General features: G+C 37.3%; 2 protein-coding genes across 3 annotated transcripts in view; both read right to left on the reverse strand.

The window, feature by feature from the left end:
• Positions 1 to 5,049, reverse strand: part of LOC100142102 (phosphatidylinositol-glycan biosynthesis class X protein) — an 88,733-nt gene extending 83,684 nt beyond the window's left edge. The window contains exon 1 of the mRNA XM_001810834.4: positions 5,038 to 5,049. The gene's annotated coding sequence lies outside the window, so the exon portion shown is untranslated. The remainder of the gene's footprint in view (positions 1 to 5,037) is intronic.
• The window catches only part of Scgdelta (Sarcoglycan delta), an 83,492-nt gene extending 74,907 nt beyond the window's left edge, over positions 1 to 8,585 (reverse strand). Inside the window, exon 1 of one of the 2 annotated variants that reach the window (XM_015979509.2) lies at positions 8,331 to 8,585. In XM_015979509.2, the coding sequence (XP_015834995.1) occupies positions 8,331 to 8,498 (168 nt within the window). In that variant the 5' untranslated portion in view covers positions 8,499 to 8,585. The remainder of the gene's footprint in view (positions 1 to 8,330) is intronic. The other variant, XM_064358770.1, reaches the window with a different exon arrangement.
• Between the last annotated feature and the right edge of the window lie 14,972 nt (positions 8,586 to 23,557).

Genomic DNA, 23,557 nt, shown 5'->3' on the forward strand with positions numbered 1-23,557 from the left:
TATCATTAACTATAACTTTTGAATTTAAATTATTTTAACCAACAACTGCTACTTTATTTTTGATTGATTATTGTGATTGTTTTTATAATTTTTTATTTTTTAAATTTTTCTATTTTTTATTTAAATTTAAGATTGGCTAATTCCACTTTGTATAATTTTTATTTTTAGATTAAAGTGTAAAAATAGCAAAAATTGCCACTGCAAACGTGTAAATGGACAAACTTTCCCGGCGCCTCCACCAAAATTTTTCTGTTTTGGCGAAAATAAATACTTTGGTTTGAAATTTAGATTTATTTGGTTTGGTTTCAAGTCAAAACATTTATTTAAAAATGAGTAAAGATGGCCTAAACCACACTTTTTACTTTTTATTTTTGAGAAGCTAGGGTTTACAGATTCATTTTTTATCACAGTGTATCACTAACTATAACTTTTGAATTTAAATTATTTTAACCAACAACTGCTACTTTATTTCTGATTGATTATTGTGATTGTTTTTATAATTTTTTATTTTTTAAATTTTTCTATTTTTTATTTAAATTTAAGATTGGCTAATTTAACTTTGTATAATTTTTATTTTTAGATTAAAGTGTAAAAATAGCAAAAATTGCCACTGCAAACGTGTAAATGAGCAAACTTTTCCGGCGCCTCCACCAAAATTTTTCTGTTTTGGCGAAAATAAATACTTTGGTTTGAAATTTAGATTTATTTGGTTTGGTTTTAAGTTAAAACGTTTATTTAAAAATAAGTAAAGATGGCCAAATCCACACTTTTTACTTTTTATTTTTGAGAAGCTAGGGTTTACAGATTCTTTTTTTGTCACAGTGTATCACTAACTATAACTTTTGAATTTAAATTATTTTAACCAACAACTGCTACTTTATTTCTGATTGATTATTGTGATTGTTTTTATAATTTTTTATTTTTTAAATTTTTCTATTTTTTATTTAAATTTAAGATTGGCTAATTTAACTTTGTATAATTTTTATTTTTAGATTAAAGTGTAAAAATAGCAAAAATTGCCACTGCAAACGTGTAAATGAGCAAACTTTTCCGGCGCCTCCACCAAAATTTTTCTGATTTGGCGAAAATAAATACTTTGGTTTAAAATTTAGATTTATTTGGTTTGGTTTCAAGTTAAAACGTTTATTTAAAAATGAATAAAGATGGCCAAAACCACACTTTATACTTTTTATTTTTTGAGAAGCTAGGGTTTACAAATTCTTTTTTTATCACAGTGTATCATTGACTATAACTTTTGAATTTAAATTATTTTAACCAACAACTGCTACTTTATTTCTGATTGATTATTGGGATTGTTTTAATAGTTTTTAAATTTTTAATTTTTCTATTTTTTATTTAAATTTAAGACTGGCTAATTCAACTTTGTATAATTTTTATTTTTAGATTAAAGTGTAAAAATAGCAAAAATTGCCACTGCAAACGTGTAAATGGACAAACTTTCCCGGCGCCTCCACCAAAATTTTTCTGTTTTGGCGAAAATAAATACTTTGGTTTGAAATTTAAATTTATTTGGTTTGGTTTCAAGTTAAAACGTTTATTTAAAAATGAGTAAAGATGGCCAAAACCACACTTTTTACTTTTTATTTTTTGAGAAGCTAAGATTTACAGATTCTTTTTTTATCACAGTGTATCACTGACTATAACTTCTGAATTTAAATTACTTTAACCAACAACTGCTACTTTATTTCTGATTGATTATTGTGATTGTTTTTATAATTTTTATTTTTTTAATTTTTCTATTTTTTATTTAAATTTAAGATTGGTTAATTCAACTTTGTATAATTTTTATTTTTAGAGTAAAGCGTAAAAGTAGCAAAAATTGCCACTGCAAACGTGTAAACGGACAAACTTGCCCGGCGCCTCCACCAAAATTTTACTTGAGTGAAATAATTACGAGTGAAATTGTTCCGACTATAGAAATTTTTGTCTAAATGAGAGAAGCAACGTTCGAGTGAGTAAATCACTGCGAGAAATGATTTAAAATTTCTTGTGTATTCTGTGCAGGCCTCCCTCGGCGCAAAGTGTTCTTTTGGCCGTCCATTAAAATGTTTTGTTGTAATTACGCGATACAAGTGTTATCCCATTATTCTTTTTTGTGATTTTCCGGGTCATCCCCAAGCGCCGTGCTAAAAATTCAGCGGGAGTGTTGCGGTGCCGACAATGTCGGTGTTAAACAGTTGTAATTCGTTGTTTGTGCGAATAATCGTCGACGTCGACACCTCCCATAAATAAGCTTTGCAACTTTTCATCTCGTCGCTGTGATTGCGGCGGCTTCTCGTCCATAACTTTGCATAAATTATCGCAAAGTTAATAAAAGATTCTCACGATTTTTGCCGTTGTTATTTACGTTTGTATCGCGACGAGTGAGGAGTCCCGTATGATTTATGTAGTGGTTGTAAGGCGAGTTTTCCGCCATAAATCGCCGCACTCCGGCCGAGGCCGAGACGTTAATGAGACATTATTTTTGAAACATCCCACACATTAATCACGCCGACAGTTCGAATACGTGATGGAGGAACGGCCCGGATTTTTCCGGTGGGTGTTGTTGCGGCGATCCGTCTCCTTTTGACGGATAAATTTACTCCGGCGACACACGAATTTCCCTCCTATTTATACGAAAGTTTCCCGAGACTCCTCTCCTTCATATTCACTTTAGCGCGACTTTTTACTCTTGATCCGGCCATTTATATACTTTCCGTTTTTTGCAGTTTGCTACTCAAAGCTTTCAATTTATTAAAAAAGTTTTCAACACCAACCACCATTAGAAATTCCATCATTACGCGCACAACACGCCCCGGATTAACGCAATAATTTTTAACTCCGCTCCTCGAGACCACACTATAAACAATCTTAATCAAAAACTAAGACCACCTCCCAGCAAGTTACGCAAAATAACATTTTTATTTTTGTTTCCGGTCGAAAATTCCAACGTAGACAAATGTCGCCTAATAACTTGTGATAATAGAATTCGAGAGCGGGTTTGTCTGTGCCACCGCAAGTTCGATAAACCGAAACAACGGACCTGAAAATGGACATTGTCGTCGTTTCCCGAATTCAGTCCCGTGACCCAAAGCATTGATTGGTTTAATTATGGCAATGCAACAGATCACTTAATTATTTCCGGGGTCCTAGGCCAGACCACAGTCAAGGGTCACCGAAACAGTAATTCCTTGAATGATTCAAGTTTGAATTAAAAACGAACTGCGGTAGAGCGAGCATTGTTAGATATTTATCGCGGCTCTAACATGTAGTGTTTTCGTCAAAGAGTGGCTAATTAACGTTGACACAGCCCGGAGTGAATTGTGTTCCTTGATGCACGATTTGCGTCCGCATTCGCCTTTTAGTAAAGTTATCGCGTCCATAAATCCTGGCACATAAACAGTGCACAGTAACAATTCGGGAATGCACCGGCGGATCCCTCGGGAGGCCGGGAATGTGTGCTTGTCATGCGATGAATTCATGAAGAATTAAAGATATGATCTTCCCTTCGTTCTTCCTTAATTAAAACCAAGCACCCTCTTATTAGATAAACACCGGCAGTTTTGTGTGAATTAAACCGTCGTAATCCGAGGTTTACCGCAAAAACGCGCCGGTAATTATGGCCGTGTTTGGTCGACACGTCATAAGAAGCGTTCATTTCGCGGATCATTAGCTGATTTAGTTTAATTAATCCGGCGGTAAAAATGTGCGCCGAGTGGTTTTTTCGGATACCCGGGTGGAACAGACTCCCAATTAATTTATGACCGGTCCGAATCCCGGGTGGCGCTCGACGGCCGGCCCATATATCAGAGGGAACACATACCTGCCAGGTTTCCGGACTCGCACCTTACACAGGAAACGTATTCCGGACGTACCTGTTCCTGAGGGTGCCACTAGCGTGAATTGGCGCTCTTAACTTATAGGAAAAGTTGTACGCGGCCACTTCCAGATGCGCTAATGGAAATTAATGGACAAGGGGAACGAGATGCGAGCGACAAGCCGAACGAATTAGACAGTAATAAGAAAAAAATCGCACAAAGGCTGATGTAACAACGAAACACCACAGACAGATGCACAAAGCTGATACGGAATATTTTGTCTCGTCGTTACTCCTTTCAGTATCTTCAAGTCCATGTCTTCAAGAGCACGTTTTTTGGTGTTTGATTTGCACAAATGTCAGTACAACGTGGTGATACTTTTCAAAAGCAGCATACAATTTTAACTAGCGCCTCCTAAAGAGAAATAGGCGTAGATATTACAGGTGAAGATGCCTATTAGAAAACACCTTTTTTTTTAAATTTCTAGTTTTTTTTATTTAAATATTTTTCATATGAAATAAACGTTTTCTGAAAGAGGCATACAGAGTGCTCAAAAACTGGCGCACCAACTCAGTGGTACGTTATTGAGAAGCAAGTGCAGATTACGAGAAAAATGTTGAAAAAATTCCTAAAGTCATGTTTTGAAAAATCTGGAGCTACAAACTTGTTGTGTTAACTTCTTTAGTTTTTATTATTTTTTATGTTTTCATGTTTCATACCAGGTAATCGTTCCGTAACAAAACGATGGATAATTATTTTTAAATTTACTATCAGATTTTAGCAGTTTTTTTTAATTAAAAAAATAAAATAAAATTTATTCAAAAAATCACAATGTGTAGATGTGCCAACACTGGGAATTATTTCCTAGGAAACCGTTTCAAAAATAATTTATTTTTATTGTTGATCAAATTCTATTGCGATCATGACTCTTAGACAACGCTGCCACATATCATTTATCTAAAATCCGTTATTTATCAATAACATTAATACAAAGAATTTTTTTACTATTTTTACCTTCATATGTAACTAGTTCTCTACCACACACCATTGAGTAGGTGCGCCAGTTTTTGAGCACGCTGTATGTCTATTTTCGTCAACAAAACGCAGTAAAAACCCGAATTTGTATTTCAGTTTAAAAGTTTGATTTTGTCAGATATGTAAATTTTGCTTGTTTAAAAAAAAGTTCCCAAAATAAAACAGTATGCCTTCTCAGTATAAGACTTCTCATAGCAGAAAACGAAGTCAAAATACCAACAGATTTACTGAAACATTTTTTTTAATTACATAAAATAAAACATAAGAAACTTCTTTAAACAAAATAACAGTTTTTTCTTAAACAAATTAACATTATCTGACAAAATAAAAAATAACTTTTTCGGTTTTATGTTCACAACAAATGTCACAAAAAACTTTTTTGATTGAATTTTCCCGCATTACGTCTAAATATCTGTGTCTATTTCAGCCAGTTTTCAAGTGTCTCAATTTTTTTTATTTTGAATTAATCGGGAGAAGTATAAAATATACCAAACAAACGGCATGATAAATAAATACTTCAAAACGTTAGTTTTTTATTAATAACAATCAACACTGTCTTGTTATTTTGCATCTTTTTATTCACTTGTACCACAAAAGCTGCAAAAATTTCGGCAACTGGAGTATAGAAATTTAAGGCACAGCAAACTAATTTTCACTTTCACCCTCGTTGTTTATGATATTTCATAGGAAACTATTGGCTAAATAAAACAAGTGCCTTAAGCCTTAACTCAAAAAAAAACAGTATCTAATGTTAGGAATAGTCTGATAGTAGACCCTTTACAAATTGTTTCAGTATTTTTTTTTAATTTTGGATTAATCAGAAGTATAAAATATACCAAAGAAACGGCATGATAAATAAATACTTCAAAACGTTAGTTTTATGTTAATAACAATCAACACTGTCTTGTTATTATTTTGCATCTTTTTATTCACTTGTACCACAAGAGCTGCAAAAATTTCGGCAACTGGAGTACAGAAATTTAAGGCACAGCAAACTGATTTCCACTTTCACTCTCGTTGTATATAATATTTCATAGGAAACTATTGGCTAAATAAAACAAGTGCCTTAAGCCTTAACTCAAAAAAACAGTATCTAATATTAGGAATAGTTTGATTGTAGACCCTTTACAGATTGTTTCAGTACGCTTGACGCTAGATTAGACGTTAATAAAAAAATAAAACATTTTACTTTTTAATATCAAATTAATCGTAGTTAAACGTGAATACAAACATCAAATTTCAGAATGTTTCCAAACACGGATGTGTTTTTTTGTTGGGCAAATTGTTTGAACAGCACTTGAATGGATTTTAAACAATTCAATTGCATTTAAACAAAAACTTGTATTAAATAATTTCTAGGCAGTTGTGAACAATCGAATATGCAACATTTATATTAATTTTTTGTTAATTAGAAGAAGCAATCCAGTGTTTTATTAAAGATTTCTAAAATCTGACTTTGGATTTTTTCAAAGCGAAGTAACTAATAGTCGCAAGATTAGAATAGAAATTGTAACTGTACAATAAGCGATTTTTCGTGTCAGTGGGGGTCCGTGCGATGTGGCAGCGGCCCTCGTCGAGATTGCACATTTATCCAGGTAGTTACACGCCAGCGTAATGTTCTTTTCGTTTATTGCCATTTTTATTATGTATACACGAACGCCGGATTAATAAAACCGGTTGTTGCGTTCCATACCGGCAGGTTTGCTTCTTTACGCGTTAAAATCTAATATTTCTTTATGACAGAAGCGCTCGTGCTTTCTCTCCTCATCCGCAAAGAAAAATTCCGTAATTGCGCCGGAGCTCAGGTGGTGGTGTTTCTGGTAATTCCCCACTTTCTATTGATGTTGGGTGATTTGTTCGGTTGTCGAAATTTTATATTTGCGTTTATACACGACAATAATGCCGCAGATGTTTGCAGAGGAACGGATGGGGTTAGGTCAGACGCGAACAATTGGAGAAATGCGCGATTTGCGACGTGTCGAATTAATAATTTAGGATTCGAACGTATGAACCATTTTCTTCTCGACGAAATCATGAATAAATTCGAGGCGGACGATTGGTAATGCCTTTTAAATGGTGCTTTTTCCGCGCGGACAAAAACTGCGACTACATTAAAGGAAAATTAAACTAACCCCCAGAAAAAATATTTAGCTAAATATTTCAGCCAACAAAAGGCACACTCGTAAATATTCCCACCGCTTGTTTGATGTTTTATTCAGTTGAAATGAATTAAGGTCAAAGAGTGTTTTCTTAACACGTCCGATGATACGAAAATAAAACAACGATTTCAATGCAAAAAATCACAAAGCTAATCGATGTGACCGTTACAACCATTACCAAAAATAATATATCATCACACAGCAATTGCTCGTTGAACATTTTTCTGTTGATTTAACAACAAATTCTGTTAGCGTCGATGCTGTTATGTTCAAAAGTAATAAAGAGCTCCCTCCGGAATTTATATATTTTCTCGTTGATTATAGCCACTCAAAATGCATAGAGAATTGAAAAAATTATTCAAACGCGACGTAAATCAAACACAGAATTTACAAAAATGGAACTGTGACAAATATCATACAGTTTATTTCAGTTTAACGGACCTGGCCTCATAAATTTTAAGGACTGGCAGATTGTGAATCAGTTTTGGCCAGATTTAGAAACAGAGAAGACAATAAATTGAGTTTAAGGAAACTGGAAATTGATAAACTAGTGAAAAAAATATTTACTTGAAATTTTTATTATCATTTAAACAAGGCTGTTGATACAATTTTTCGACTAATCTAAAATTTGTGGGGCTTTAATAAAAAAATGTGTCAAAGTACGTAACTCATTGTTGTTTCCCTCATTAATAAATAATAAATTTCCACATTTATTAATAGTTAATAAACGCATGTCTCGAAAATGGATAATGGTCTAGGAAAGTTGATATAAATTGTGAGTTTTCCGGTTTCAAGAATAGAATTTTAATACCTGTTTTCAATCGGTACATAATTGGAAATCAAGTTTTAACATTTATCATTTGATTAAAGTTTAATAAATGAAATTAAAATTTATAATCGCTGGGGCAGCTATTGAAAAATGTTTAAAAGTTAAATGTCCAAACCGTTGATGTTTATTTTATATTCCCTTGGTTTAGAGAGAGTAGAAATTTAAATTTTAATTAAAATATTCTACACTATTGACGTATCGACATAAACTTTTGTAACTACGAGTACGCAACAAGTTCGCCCGCTAAACTTAATTTTTCCCAATTAAATTCCATATTTAATTAAAGTAAATAATTGGCCGGTGTTTATCTCCCACATAAACTAACCCACAACGAAAATGTTTGTGAATCATCGAACCCGCATTACTGTCTAAAATGCGGAATTAAAGCGAGCTGAGATAAAAAGCCCAAGTTTAATTCAGTCCAACTCGCCGATATTGTTTTACGACTCAAAGATAATTTCAATGAGCGGTGTTTAAAAATGCACTCACTTGAGTGGCTAGGGAGGACGAGGCCTGCGACCAGCTCCTCCTCTCGTCCGAATTGACCGACGGCGCCGGACTTGTGGGGTAGAACAAGACGTGCTTTTCCCCCGTGGAGGGCTGGTAGATTTGGGTCCGGCCGACGCCGTTGAGGTGCAGCTCTTCTTCGCCCGGCATCGCGCGACTGTTATTGCGATCGCGACATTGCGTCTGGAGACGACGCCGGCGACGCTCTCCACGTCCGCGTCGGACTGAGCGCGATTCACGTGAGCGGCGGCATCGCGACGCCGCGCAAGCGCCGCGAGCCGCAAGAAATCGCGCTATTGCCAAAAATTGCAAAAACCCAGGACCAGGGCGCTAATTGGCGACAGGAGTAATCGCCGATCGAAAACACTTGTTTATTATAAAAAATATAAACTTTACAACGCTTAAATCTACACTAATAACAATTTTAATTACACAAAAGTGAATTCTAATCTAATTAAAACAATTTTTTTTATGTTTGGGTTTATTGTCGTTCACTGTCGTTCAGCAGAAATAATTCAATGCTGCGGCAACATTTTTTACATAATTTTGCTGACTCGTCAGTGGATATAGACTTCCATTTGCCTTATTTTTCCTTTAACGTGTATAAATACTTTATTGTGTCTTGCAGTGCAAATAAACTTGTAATGGTAATTGCTTAATAAGGAAGATGGTTTTGGGTTTTTTCTGACCTAGAAGAGCGGTCTGATAAAGATCAAAGGCGGGCATGCGATCTTTAGGCAAAAATAACAAATGTGCACAAAGAGATTGGTTGAATTAAAGTTGTGCTCGCGAGATAAACGTTAAAAATAAAGGCACAAAAGGGAAAAAATAACGTGCTCGAGTCTAATATTATTAAGGGAACTAAAGGTAATGACATTTTAAGTGCTTGAGAAAGGCTGGGCTTTCGTACGGTTTGTCAATGTTTATTCATTTAGTGTCATTAGAGCAATAGAGAGACAAACAGATCGACAAAAGATAGATTCTTCAATTTAACGATCAGATCGCGTGTCTGAATTTGTCATGTCTCTAGCGAATTTATTAATTAAGCATGAGAAATTTGAAGAAAAAGCTAGATTTGTAGTAAATCTTCATTTGGCTCGATTAAATGCATGCACGTGATTGAATTATGCAAGCACTCTATCGCTTAATTAGGATGTTTGAATGTAGAGTAACAGAATATTCGGGGAATGATCTGAAAGCATCCCTTTTAAGTGTTTTGAATATTTAATAGTGTTCAGGAAAGTGGTTCGGCGACGTTCATCACCGATACATCAACCTTCTTCATTACATAATGCGCCCGCATTTCTTCAACGCAATTAACTATTCCTTCTGATACAAAGAAAGCAAAGAACCACTCGCGAGGCTTAGAGTAAGCCGATACGAGCGCTGCTCTCCCGGATAAGGCCCCGGAAGGGCGCAGCACCTGGACTGACCCCCAACCAGTTTATAACCATCAGTTTGAGCTACAGATTCAAGAAATAAGCGAATTTTGCTTAAAACTGAGGGTTGGGGGTGTTTCCCGTTTTAAAAACAGCGCTCATGTCTTGTGGGTAGAACATGGCATTGATTCCGGAGCTTGCCCAAGGTTATACACGCCGAATTCTAATTAAGCTATAAATATGTAAGACAAAATTTGTAGCTTGTATAAACATGAGCCGGCGATGGCGTGCCGTTTAAAATATTGTCACAAGTGAAAATTAGCTCGGCGGTCATTCGTCAACCGCACAATTCGATAATCCCGCCTGGGAATTTTTAATAAAGTCGCTTTTTGCTCATATTTTCGTTCGGAAACGTCGTTACGCGTCTTGCAAAGTGTCGGTTCGTGTCGCGATAAGCCCTGTAAATATCTCTGTAATGTATTCGGCGGATGAATGAGCGGTGTCCAGTTTTCTGGAGAGAGCTCCGCCAGTAGAAGGTATTATCATTCAGGCAGCTCCTGAATATTTCAGCACGTCGGAGATTTTTGTTCGTGATAATACATATTTTATGAGCGTTGCATCTCTTTACACTCTCGGCGCGCCGCAATATTACCGGGTCGACGACGGAACGAGGGCCTTGCCGATTAGTTACTCCGGATGTTTTTCAATCTACTGATATAAGAGGGTTACGGCTAAAGCGATTGTGGCCCCCTTTACAGATTATCCGTGTTAAATAAACCCCCAAAGTGTGATGCTGCGGGCTGGGAGTTTGCGACACGACCTCGATGCCTAATATCGTCACCAGGATCGGAGATCATTGCAACTTTGTTTTCGCAGACGACGGCATGTTCTACACGCCTTTTTGCAAGAACTGCACAAAATTTATGAACAAAACGAATTAATTATTCCCTCCTACGAGATTTTTTATACTAAGTAATGACAAAACAATTCTTTACTCTTCTATTGTTGGCATTATTGTTCGAAACTGTTTTTTATTCTTCTATTTTTACTCTCTGCTCTAGTCCCATCTGACTCAGATTAGTCAGTCGCCAAAAATCAATCATAAAGTAGTACTTTTCAGTACTGTTAGGGTTCGTCAAGTTTTACACTCAGGCATTTTTCACCTCTTTGTAATTTATCTAAAATGCAAAAAAAGTCGTATGTGATTTTATTGTATAGAAGAACGATTTGACCAATTTTTAAAATGATTACTTGTATGGTGTGTTTTTTCACTTTCGCTTAGTTAACTATAGTCTAATGTTAACGATCTTTGGTCCATAGGTGTATTTTGAGGTAGTGCATCGAAGTGCCTAATTAAATTTTTGAGAAAATGTGTCGTTGATTTTTAATTTCTGTTTTGATATTAGGGCAGCTTTTTTCCCATGAATTTTGGTAAAACTGTAAATCACTTCCACAAAAGGTCTCCATCAGGGTGGTGGTTTTCAAAAATTTATTACATTTGTCGTAAAATTGGCACGCGATCATTGGTGGGTTTGAAGGTTGAGGCAGCTGGTAAGAATTTTTCAGGCCCGGATTACCATTTATTTTATCTGTTTACTGTAAATGGAATGTTAATCCTTAAATCTTACGGCAAGAGTTCATGCGAATTGTAAACGAAGAATTCGTTTGTGCTTAGACCAAAATAGTCATCAATTTGAATTTTTGATGTAAGTTTTTAATAAAAACATTTTTAACACGTTAGTGTGCTTATTCCGGTCCTGGCTTTAAAACCGCCCGATGGGACCGTGCCGCTAGTTGTAAAATTTCTGCAGTCATTACTGTTATTGGGGTAGGTAGTGGGTCCTTTTGTAGCGGAAATTTATCACTACTCAGTCTTGTCCCTCATAAATTATACTGAAATTTCCGATGAATAATATCAAAACGGCTTTTAATCCAATTCTAACGATTTTTTTCAAGTCAAATTTTTGCAGAATAGTTTTATTTCGCATTTCCGATCCACTGATGTAAAAAACAGCTAATGTGATTCTTTGGGCAAATGTTTTTTTTTCTTTTTTATTGGACAAATGAATCAATAGAAAAAAAATTTTCCCTAGCGAGATTGGATATCAGTGCAGTGGAATATATTTAATTCATATTTTTTTTTCTCTCTTCTAAGAGGTGTAAAGTGCCTGAGTGTAAAACTTGACGAACGTATATCACTGTTGAGTTTTCAGAAATTGTTTAAATTATCTAAACGCCACATGTTATTTAACTGAAGTGCAATCACGACAAAATTGTTTCAGAACAACATCTGAAAAACTCTAGATACACTGCTGGTTAAATTCTCTTCAAAACATTACATTTTTAAGTTGAGGTCATTTTTTTGTTGCTAATTGAAAAACCACCTCCTAAAATATGAGTATTCTATATTTCATAACAATCTGTTGACAAATAGCTGAGATATTAAGCTCGAAGATCTTAGGTGAGACACGCTGTATATAATAAATTAACAGTACAAGTGAAACATTTTGAAAAAATAGCGCTGTTGCTTTGGGGATAAACAGTGGATTGAGCGAAAGTTTGAGTCTTGGAAGCCGAGTATTATGCGGTAAGAAGTAATTTAGCAAATATGTCATTATATCTTGCGTTTTAGTTGTGACAGCTTAAGATTGATGTTTTCGGGAGGCCTTTTCGACTTTGTCTCGACGAGTAGATCACGTGCAAATGCAAATTAGCCGGTCAGGGATCTTCCTGGGGCAATTATCAGGCCGAAACATTCGTATTTTCCCATAGTTAGCGAAAATTATCGTCACGAAAAGCTTTCATTACGTGAACGTGTTATTTTTCGGTAGGTATGTATGAAAGATGTCGTGCTTCTAGCCTAGCGATCGTTATTAGGACTTTATATGAATTTAGAGATAGTGCTCTCTGAGGATCCCGTCCTGATTTGCATCGATACAAGCTGTATATTCCAGCTGCCAATTCCACACGAAGCTCGCTCCACCTGTCTTCATTAAAGCTTGCATTAGGGGAACGTCTAGAGCGACACCTCGCACCCTACCACCGACCCGTCACAATTTACACAACCTCAAACATCCCAGGACAGGATTACGACGAGATCCTAACGGTTATTAGAGTGACGGGTGCGAGCCAGTCTGTTTAATTAATCGAAAAATCTGGCCACTCGACGAAGTAAATTACGGTTTGAAAAAATAATCGCGCAATTACGTGCATACTTGGCGGCGTTTCAATTTTAAAAAAGTCGGATGAAAACAGGAATTATTTGATTAGGCGCCCGAAGCAATCATTTTTTCCGTCGCGAAACGAGGGCAAAGACTCTGAAATATGATGTGAACCTGCGGACATATGTGTCTGATTAGCTCGACTATTCCCACGAGGCAATGCACACACAAAACTAATCTCGTGCTCTATAGTGGACAGAAATTTAGGTGTAATGTGTTTTTAACTTCATTACATCGCGTTATACGTGTTCGCATGGAAATTCGCCCCGGTTTTCACAAATCTCTGCAATAAAATTACGATTTTTTTTCGCGTTGTTTCTGTTAGGGGGTGGATTATTTCCGGCCGTGATGATGTATTTGGATAGAGGCGCACGAAAGTCGTGATCGTAATCAAGGATGGTAGTTTAGAATGACACGGCATGTCACTCACAGCCGTGCTTTTGTACTTTCGCTAATGAAAAGGTCGCAGAATCAAAACGCACCCCTCGACTCGATTTCAGAACGATCGTGACACTTTTCTCGGGTCTGAAAAAAAACCCAGACACCTGTCCCACTTTGTCGGTACTCAGCGCCGAAACTCCTGCAAGAGAGGAATCACAACAGAATTTGACAGCCGGCACGCTTAACAAGCTTGCGAACTGCGAGCCAAAACCTGAAAACAAAAACATTTTTTCTACACCAAAAAATAATTTCAGAAAAACAGAATAAATATTAGTCCAGTCTCCAGGCCAGTGTTAGTCATTTGGGCTCATTGTTTCAATTGCAATTCAGGTTAAAGTTAAAAAAAAACATATTTCCAACTTTTCCTAATTTAGACCTAAGGTAGAAATTAATTCTTTCAACACTTTATAAATATTAATACAAACTTCTTCTTCATTGTTTCTTTAACTTTATTTATTCTTATTTTATTTTTCTTTCTTTTATCACTATGTACCTATTAGAAGCAGCTTCAAATTTTCTATCCCCGAATCACCATTTCGTCTTATTAATTACACTGTTAATCAAATTTTTAAACATTTGTTTTTTATCTACATCTTTATCTAACTTCGCCTTCGTTCTCTCTGTTCTCATACTTATCTTACATGTTGTTCACCATCTGAGTATTTCTTCATTTTTATTCTTTCTTCATTATTTCGATTTTTTTCTTAATTTTTTTTGTAACATTAATTTTAACTGGAGTGATTTTATACGTTGAAAAATAGAATCAGTAAGAATTAACTGATTCGCTGTGAAGATTCCCACATTTGCTGTGGATTTTGGCTTGTTGATGTTTGAAAAGGCGAGATTGCAGTCACGTGCGTCGTGTTTTGGCCAAGATTAGAAAAGAAACGAATCGTTTTAGTTATTGTAGGTAGTGCGGGTTGTGCAGCGGCAGCGAATGAATTAAAAATGGCGTTACGGTAAGGAAATACTAAGTATTCTGCAGGTAGGTGCATATAAACTAGGAAACGTGTAATATCCTTTCCGACGTAGGTAAAATAGAGTTGGGAGTGTTCCTGTGTGGAAAATCATTACTCGGGCAAAGAAAGCATCGTGGCAGTTGTAGTTTTCGTGTAAATGATTTGACACCATTTGGGGCAGCTGTTATGTTCCGGAACGGCGGGGGATGTTCCGGTTAATTTTTAAACCTGTCACATTTCGTCGATTGTTCGATCGGAATTCGTCTAGGGCACGACCGTGAAGCGCTATTAGTAATTCTGAAATATTCATAAAGCGTTAGTTGGGCCGTAAGTGTGGAGAGTAGATTAGAGGACCGCTCAATAAGTCGTTAAAGTCATCACGGGAAATTTACCGGAAGAGAAGTATATAATCGACAAAACGTTCTCATGTGTCTGGGAACAAGTTCCCCGCCATTTCCGTGATTGATGAACTAATATAAGCTTTTATATCGCGAATTTGATAAGTTTAAAAGTTCGGAAACTCACGCCAGGAAGTAATTCGGATCTTTTAAATAAATCGTCAGATTTGGCGACGTGGTGGTTTTGTTGTGCGCGATGTCATTTTCCGGTCGTTTTGCCCCTGACGTAAATTGGAAAAACCCGGATAATTATCGAGACATTTTCGAAACAGTCCGCTTCTAATTGCTCCCTTGTGGCTTATCTGGATTTGGTCGCGGAGGCGCAAAATTATGAAAGAGAGCCATCTCGTCGTCGAAATGAAGCGCCGAACCAAGGATTTGTGATTGCAAAGCACGTGAAGCATTGTAGGCAAAGTGCACACAGTCATCTCCAAACAAAGCGGCCAGCTGGAGCCACTAACGAGCGCAGCCCAAAAGCTCCTACATCAAAGACGGTTTTATTAAAACTCCCCACAAAGAAAGAATTTCTACGTACAAAATAATATACATATACGGGATCGAACACGCTTTGCACTATCATCTGCTTGTTACCGTTAAAAGGCAATTAAGACGCCGCTGACCTGGACCCTTCCTTTTATAGCCAAAGATACGCCCGAACGTAAAAACGACGACCCACTCGAAATAAAATATACAAATAATTAAACGACCAAAGCACCTCCTTTCCCGATAAAAAACTTTTATCATCGGGCGGCTAATGCCGAGTTATCGCTTAAAATACTGGCACTAATGCGGTCTCGCCACTCGACTTATCGTTTTATTAGCAAAATAATGATCTCCATTCTTTGCCTGCAACCTTTGCCGACTTCTTTCATCTCAACTCAAGCACGCTTTCAAACGGATTTAATAACAAAAATAGCGAAATTCAATATTTAGGCTAATTAGTGATACATTTATAGCTTTGTGTTTTTAACTTTGTCGACAGCAGTGCCATTCGCTTGGGCGGTGAGTGGCCGTAAAGTTCCTGAGCGAGTCCGTTAATGTCTCCTTTCAATCGGTCGCATAAGTGAGGGATGTCTTCGTGGGATTGGAATCGAGATGATCCGGACGTAATCTGGCGGTGGATCTGAGGGCTGGAAGTGGCACACGGCGGAATTTCTCATGCAGATTGAAGATTTAACGATAAAAAACCGTTCTGATCACACGCTAACCTTAAATAATCTTCAATTTCGTCGAGGCAAAGGTCGCCCCTCTCAAATAAATTTGTTTCCGTTGATCGCATTGTTCACTCTGTGGAAAATTATGAAAATTGAAAAGACCGTCCCGACAAGCGCTTCCGCCAATTTAACAGCGATATTTCACTTGCGCGACTTACTTTACTATCGGACATAAGCCTGTCATTTGCCCAAGTCGCTCCTCCGTTTGAAGAATACGTGAGGAGGATGAGGAGGCGAATAATGGCGACAGATTCGAGTGGCATTGTCTCGGAGAGGAAGCCGTTTCGCGGTCCGGATCCGCGGAGTCGATCCGATAGACGATATTGTTACAGTTAACAGCGACCGTATTTAGTTTCTTACAAACAATGCCGGAGGGGCTTTGTTCCTCACCCTAGCGCGACAACTGACGTGAGCTCGATCGGGAACATACATGAATTTTTAGCCGACGAGGGATGCTGATAATGCCACAAAACGACCGAATCGGTTCGCCTAAAGTGACTTCTTCTGTCGCACTGCTTTTATCCGCGGCTTCTACCGACGATTCCTTACGCCGAGAAGACAAACCTCCGACGCGCCTTATTTTCAAAAACAACTGTAGACAATAAACTAGTACCAAAGCATTTCAATAAATTGTTAAAGCTAATCCTGTTTTATTGTCCCACTCCCACAACGAACATCTCACAGCTAAATTTCTTCTTTTATCTATTACAATTAATTGTAATGCCTATATCACTACAAACTGGAGTCAGTTGTAGTACTAGAGAAAGTTATCAGTCGGTACTTTTTGCAAATGTTGGTTGGAGAAAATTTGGTGGGTGCCCCATTAATGCCGACTTAAGGTAAGACCGTGGCGGGGTAATGCGTTTCCGGTTCTTTATCGTGGCTGTTATTGGTGATGTGTTCAATTTACGAGCATCATTACCCTTGGCAAATGCAGTTGAACGTCACAAAAGACCGGAATTCGGCGTAGGAATAACTCGGTGACCGCGCGTATCGATTTCAGATCGACGGGCATAAAGCAGGTATGTGGCTACCAAATACACCTCCGGGTACACTGTAGGTATTTTAATATGATTTCGACCCGACTGCTGCACATTATTGGGAATCTGCACAGATGCTACGCAGTCATTCTTGACGTATGTCCTCTCTGTCGTTTCCGGAACCTGACGCTATACATATCTCTTTCGCTCGGCGCCGAGGTTATTGCTTTCCGGATGGGTTGTCGTAACGGCGCTTTTTCTTTTTTTTTCAGACGCTCGGATTGACTAGTGGATCCGCAACTTATAAGAAGTATCGCGAAATTGAATCGAGAGTGAAAAGTCTATTTTTACATGAGAGTACAAACAGAAATAATCCGATACGAAACACTAAACTTTAAAGATCACGGGAAGGGAAAAGTTGCCACTTTTGCGAGCAACGAAAGACGAAACCTGGCAGTGATGGAGAGTTGAAGCCGCAAAGGCGCAAATTAAATTTTGCACAATTATAGCACAAAGTTTTGCATTCTCTACGGCTTCAAAATTGCTTATTTTTAATTTTTGCACGCAGTCATCAGTGGCGTATCCACAGGATCACTCGTAAAGAATCTTTCGCTAAAAGATCGAGGACATCTGGTTTTTAAAAATCATAGAATTTTGTTCGAAATGGTTTTTGTAAAATGGCTTATTTTGTGTTACGAATGGCGTGCTGCGATAAATTCGAATTAATTTCTTTTCGTTGCAAAGCCGTCTGCACCGTTGCAAAAACTTATAATTAATGTGGGCCGTACGTCTGTATAATCTACCGGTTTGTCATTGATGATGGTTTAGGGACGCGCTTAGATTAATTTAGGGGTGGCCAGAGACGGGACGTTAATATTTATCATGGAATCGGTGAAAACGCAATCCGATACCTCTTGAGTATCTCCGTCTCTTTTGCGACATAATCTCCGTTTATGTACGTGTGACATTATACGGAATTGTCGGCCCCGGCTTTGTGCCTCTCTCGTATTTATGATTACGTGCTTGCCACATTATTAAGCTAGATATCAATCTTTTTACGTGTTTATACACCTATTATCAACATGTGTTGCCTTGTATTACCAGCGACTCTACGACTCTTTTTTTTCGCAGCTTGCGCCATTCGCTACCCTTACGTGAGACGCGGTCATTTTTCATTTTTGTTTTCGGTTTTAATTAACGTTTCGAGGGCATAATTACGACGCGCGATCTCTAATTTTTACGTTGACGACTCATAAAACACGACTTAAATATCCAATTGTTACCCGGAAACACGAAGATGGAAGCACACCAGACAGAGACGGACGGTGTAATAATAACACTTTATTTATGACATCAGTCGTTAACTGCAAACATAATTTACAATTTTCCGCGACTAAATATAGTGCTCAAGTGGGTCAGAGCTGGAACCTGCGACACACCACCCGAATTTCTAACTAATTAAACATTTTTTACGCCAAACGCTAAATTATTCACAAATAGCCCCGTCGTCGAACAAGTTGAAAAAATCAGAAAACACCTTTTTTTTCAAAGTTACTTAAGAGATAAAAATATTGAGTAAGCCAAGCTCAGGGACGTACTTAAAACTACCACATATCTTGTAATTTTTTGGTGCTTTGATGTACCTTTTTATCCCGTAAAAGCTGAAATTCTTAGTATGTTTACTACCTAATTAAGTTATACACAGTACTGCTTGGTACTTGAGTCAAAAAGTTGTTTTGGTTAGACTTAGCGTAAATTATGCAAAGATTAAAATTTGGTGGATGCGCCGATTGGCCATTATTTCCGATCGTGTTTAAGCCAATTCGCGGATTGATCGGCTCGAGAGTTGTTAATGGTCGGCGTTTTACGTCTTTTCCGTTGTAATTAAGCGGCTGAAGCGCGCCATAAAATCCAGATAAATTACAGGTGAAGGTTTTTTTACGAGGCAATCCCCCGGTTATTGTCAATAATTTTTATCCGTCTAAGTGGATGTGCTCAAGCTTAATGTTGTCATAAAGAGGCGTTCGACAATGACTCTCGAACGCCTCGACAATTAGAAAGCGCGGCTCTCACGTACAACCAGAAGTGGAACTTAATAAGCATATGTAAATTGTGTAATAACTGGGAAATGATTGTAACGGCCGTCAAGAGAGAATCTCATTAGAGACGGAACGGCGTTCATAAAGCCCCCGTCTTGCTGTACTTCCTTTGACATAATGTCGGGAATCTCCGGAATAAATCTGTCTAATCATACGGCATAACGTGCCAAGTACGCACTAACACAGCATTACGGCTACTAACTAGGACTCGGCGTGTAATAAGACAGCGCCAAGATTCACTGCCGAAGTTGGGACGCCTGCGGTGTTCCGATAAGGCGACGTCTTCTTATATCGCGCCGTTTCCGGTCCGACATCCGGACCACGGACCGGACTATCCCCTTTTATGAATATCCATCAGCGGCGCTTTACAAGAACTAAAAATCCAACACCCGCCGACGATAACTCGTAATTGTGTCATACCGACACTTCAATGGGAATTGAAACCCCACAAAAACGCGAGATAAGAAGGGCTTTAGGTGAAAAATTCCATTACTCCACAAGCAGCAAAGCCGGCAAATGTCGCTTTGAAAACTAAAACCAGTTCAAAAAATTTCGCTTAGTTATAAATATTTAATTACTGGCGATTGGCTGTGCCGGAAAGCTCCGGAGTGTCTGATTGCCAAGTTGCATAATTGCGATAATCAGTCGGAAGAGTGTAAATGCGGCCTCTATTGAAATGGAAATGTACTTCATAAACGCTAATCTAATTGAACGTGGGCCCCGAAATTAAGTTTTTGTTATTAGGAGTTTCGGTCCGGGATCGATGCATTCATTGCTACTAAACCGTATATCTCCAGATAGCATTGGGACTTGTCTTGCATACAGATTACGCATTTGCCTACCCGACCATAGTTTCTGTTTCAATTACACACCGGCAAGCAACTTAATCAAAAAACATCAAAGCGAATGACGTTTGGTCGTGCTCCACTCCAGGATTTGAGGGTTAAATCTGCGATTCAAATACGAACGACAGTCTGAATAACGAATTAAGATGGTCGCGGACGCCCTCTCCACCAGACACCTCTTCCTATTTACTCAACCATTGTCATGCAGACGTTTGCACCTCTACACGGGTAATCCGCTTGCGGTGCTGATGGCTCGGAAGCCATTTTCACGTCTCGATACCCTCTCACGGTCTTTACCTAATCCCCGAACACGCAAAAATCCTCACACGCCACTCGAACGCGCCAAAACGCGACCCAATTTACATTTAAATTGCACAAACAGACGTATTTAATCATCGTTTCAATTTCAGATCGGCGGAGATCATCCAGCGAGAGGTTGCCCCAATCAAATTAAAACGCAATTAAGCAAAAATTACACAAAACTTTAAATCCAAAAGTGAACGTCTAAAATTCAAATTTTTTGCACATTGTCGCAATTAGCGCAGTTTTGTCGCGGAGACTTTTTCCGGGCCCTCCCCCAAAATCAATTAAGCGGGTTCCGGGTGCAATATGTACGAGCTCTAAAACTGAACGTTCGGCATTATCAGTGTCGTCTATCTTGTTGCGGAGCGGCTAAAACATGGAGGTCAGGCCCGAACATATCTCATAGTCTAATTTCCGGAGGTCGCTGACTAATAACAGGCCTTTTACATAACTCCGGAGCCCCGAACGCCCAAGTTTCCTTTCTAAGACGGCGCCGTCTCTCGTATATGACGCCGTTAATCATACGTGCTCGAATTATCTCGTGCAAGCGTAATGCAACATATCGATGATCTATCATTGTCAAATTTGGTGGAGGCGCCGGGGTGCATGCAAAATTCATGCACCGCAAACACCGGGGACCACCTCTGCGATGTTCCACCAGCGTGAATGGCATCGCTATCTGTCCGTCTTACGGATTTAATATTTCACCAAACTTACTCCACCATTAATGTCTGGGCCACTTTTCTTAACTTGAGCGTGTATAATGTTGCGAGAGAGGAACAATCATCAAATTGTAATCAGAAGGCGTAGTAAATCATGAGCGTTGCGCGCGACTGCCAACATCTGTCGTTGAAAAGCACTGCTACGTCCGAGGAGCTCGATATTATCTGCTTGCTGATACTTGGGCACAATGTTTTTATAATGCGCGTCTTCGCAGTCATTCATTATTGCCGGGATTCGAACGGTAATTAAGACATTAGCGCAACTAAATCATCCATTACGACCGATCACTCGATCATCCACTTATTATTTTCAGACGACACCATTTTCTTTCTCGTTTAATGGAGCTCTTTTCTTATTAAACTTAACCCGAATATACTTGATCTTCAAGCACAGAAACTTTCATTAATGCTAGCAAACAAGCCAAGTGATAGCCGGCTGTACGAATGCATTTAAATGAAAGAGAAAAGGAAAAGTCGCCGCAAGCGCTTGAAAAACGCGAAAAATTGCCATTATGAAGAGAGAGAACGCTAGTGCTGAACGTTCTTACTATTTCATTAACGCAAAAAACCATACACCACTTATTCTCCCAAAGCTCTTTGCGAAATTTCAACAACTCGGTTTTTTACTCGGCAACTAAAGTCAAATTGCTAAACACGACCACCTTTTGTAAGCTATTTCAGTCAATTTTAAAGCGGTTTCCATGACGTTTCAGCAATGAAATAAGAGTACCAAATATACTACATAACAACTGATAATAAATATTATACAATAAGTGAATTAAACCATTGTTCATTTGCGAGAAGAAAATTTAATACCACGAGCGCAAGCGAATGGATTAATTCTTCGAGCAAATTAATAGGTTTAATTCACGTGTCGTATATATTTTTTTATTCAATTTTGACCAAAATTTACCAAAAAATGCAAGAAAATGTTAAAATTAACCGTTCGGTCTATACAAATCATATCACATGCGAAACAAATTTCCATAACAACGAGTTGTTTATTTATTTTCAAAAGTGCGAGAATTGTAATGCGTATGGAAAAAAATGGCTAGAATCAGCGATTTTAAAGAGGAAAACCAGGTTTTCGTGCCTGAATTGATCATTCAAGAAGCTTCAGAAGCTATAAATAAAGTGGTGCCAGCAAAATCTAAACAAACAACGAAAAAGAGTATTCAAATTTTTGTGAATGGAGGAAGCGGAAGGATGCAAAGGGAATAGACGAGAGAATAATTTTGGCTTATATTTCTGAACGATCCAAAAATGCAAAATCTTCGTCATTGTGGGCGTATTATTCCCAACTGAAAAAAATGTTATCTGTTAAAGAAAATATCGATATAAGCAGGTTTGTGAGGATTATATTGTTTATAATAAGTTTTGAACTAATAAATAATTGATGTAGATTTCATCAGGTATCTGCTTTCTTAAAACAACACTCTGTAAGGCACAGACCAAAGAAATCTAAAGTCTTCAGCTTCGAAGAAATGGAAAAGTTTTTAGACACTGCTTCTGATGATGAATATTTGATGCAAAAAGTGGTTCTAATTGTGGGAGTTTTTGGAGGCTGTAGAATTGGAGAATTGTAACATTTATTTTAAATAAAAGTATTTGTTGGTATTCATTAAAGTTATTTAAATCAATAGTGGAATAATTTTTAAATCACTAGTGAATAAATCACTACTTATGCGTGTTACTATGGAATCAATAATGTCACTTTATAATGTCAAAATTGAATAAAAAAAATTATTTTAAAACGTTCTACATACTTGTGTTATCTTTTTAATAATAATAATAATAATAATAATAATAATAATTAATAATATTTTTTTATTAATTTTTGAAAGTAGCTAAATCCTATTTCATTTTATAATAGAATTTTTTGACAGCGCATTTGAATTTTTTGGAGTGAAATAAAACACAAATTAAGAGTTTCTGTATAAGAAAAAAACTCTGCATCGAGCTAAATGCGTGATTAACTGATCACGTGACCAAATTGAAGCAATTTGGTTGGTCCATTCGTGTTGTTAACTTTTAACAATTAATTAAATTTTAACTGAGTTTTGTATAAACCGGCCCTTAGTTTTAACAAAAAAAAATTTCACGTTCTTTGAGTCACACCGGAATTGCAATCATCGAGTAACACTTGTGTTAATAAAATATTTTATTCGACATTAAATTCAAAAACTTGCATTATTTATTATATGTTTAGAGGTTGCAGGATTCAGATGCGAGACGAAGATTTTTTGCCTCTAATATTTTTAGTATGAGAAATTCGTTGTTTTAAAATTTTGCATAATATTGTTTTGAAAATTGGGTGATGGTTGAAGTTGTTGGAAATAGCGCGGTGTTGTTCGAAATGGTGTAAATATGTGCGGTATCTTGTAGTGGTTGTCCGAGTCGAAATCCGTTGTAATAACATAATCGGTGCGGTTGTTTGGAGCTTTGGCGGTATTAGGTGTGTTGTGTATAACGTTTAAAATTATTTGTGTAGTGTCGGCTAGGACGTTGTAAAGTTATCTGTATAGTTAATGAGCCTCAAGCGGCTTATCTAGAAAATGACAAATTCGTCGTCACTCCATCCGCATGTATTGTTAATTGAAATTGCTATTTAACCGCAAGTCTCATAACGCGTCGTGTCTCAGTGTGAT

This window comes from Tribolium castaneum, chromosome 9, assembly GCF_031307605.1.
Source record: "Tribolium castaneum strain GA2 chromosome 9, icTriCast1.1, whole genome shotgun sequence".
In the NCBI taxonomy this organism is placed as follows: domain Eukaryota; kingdom Metazoa; phylum Arthropoda; class Insecta; order Coleoptera; family Tenebrionidae; genus Tribolium; species Tribolium castaneum.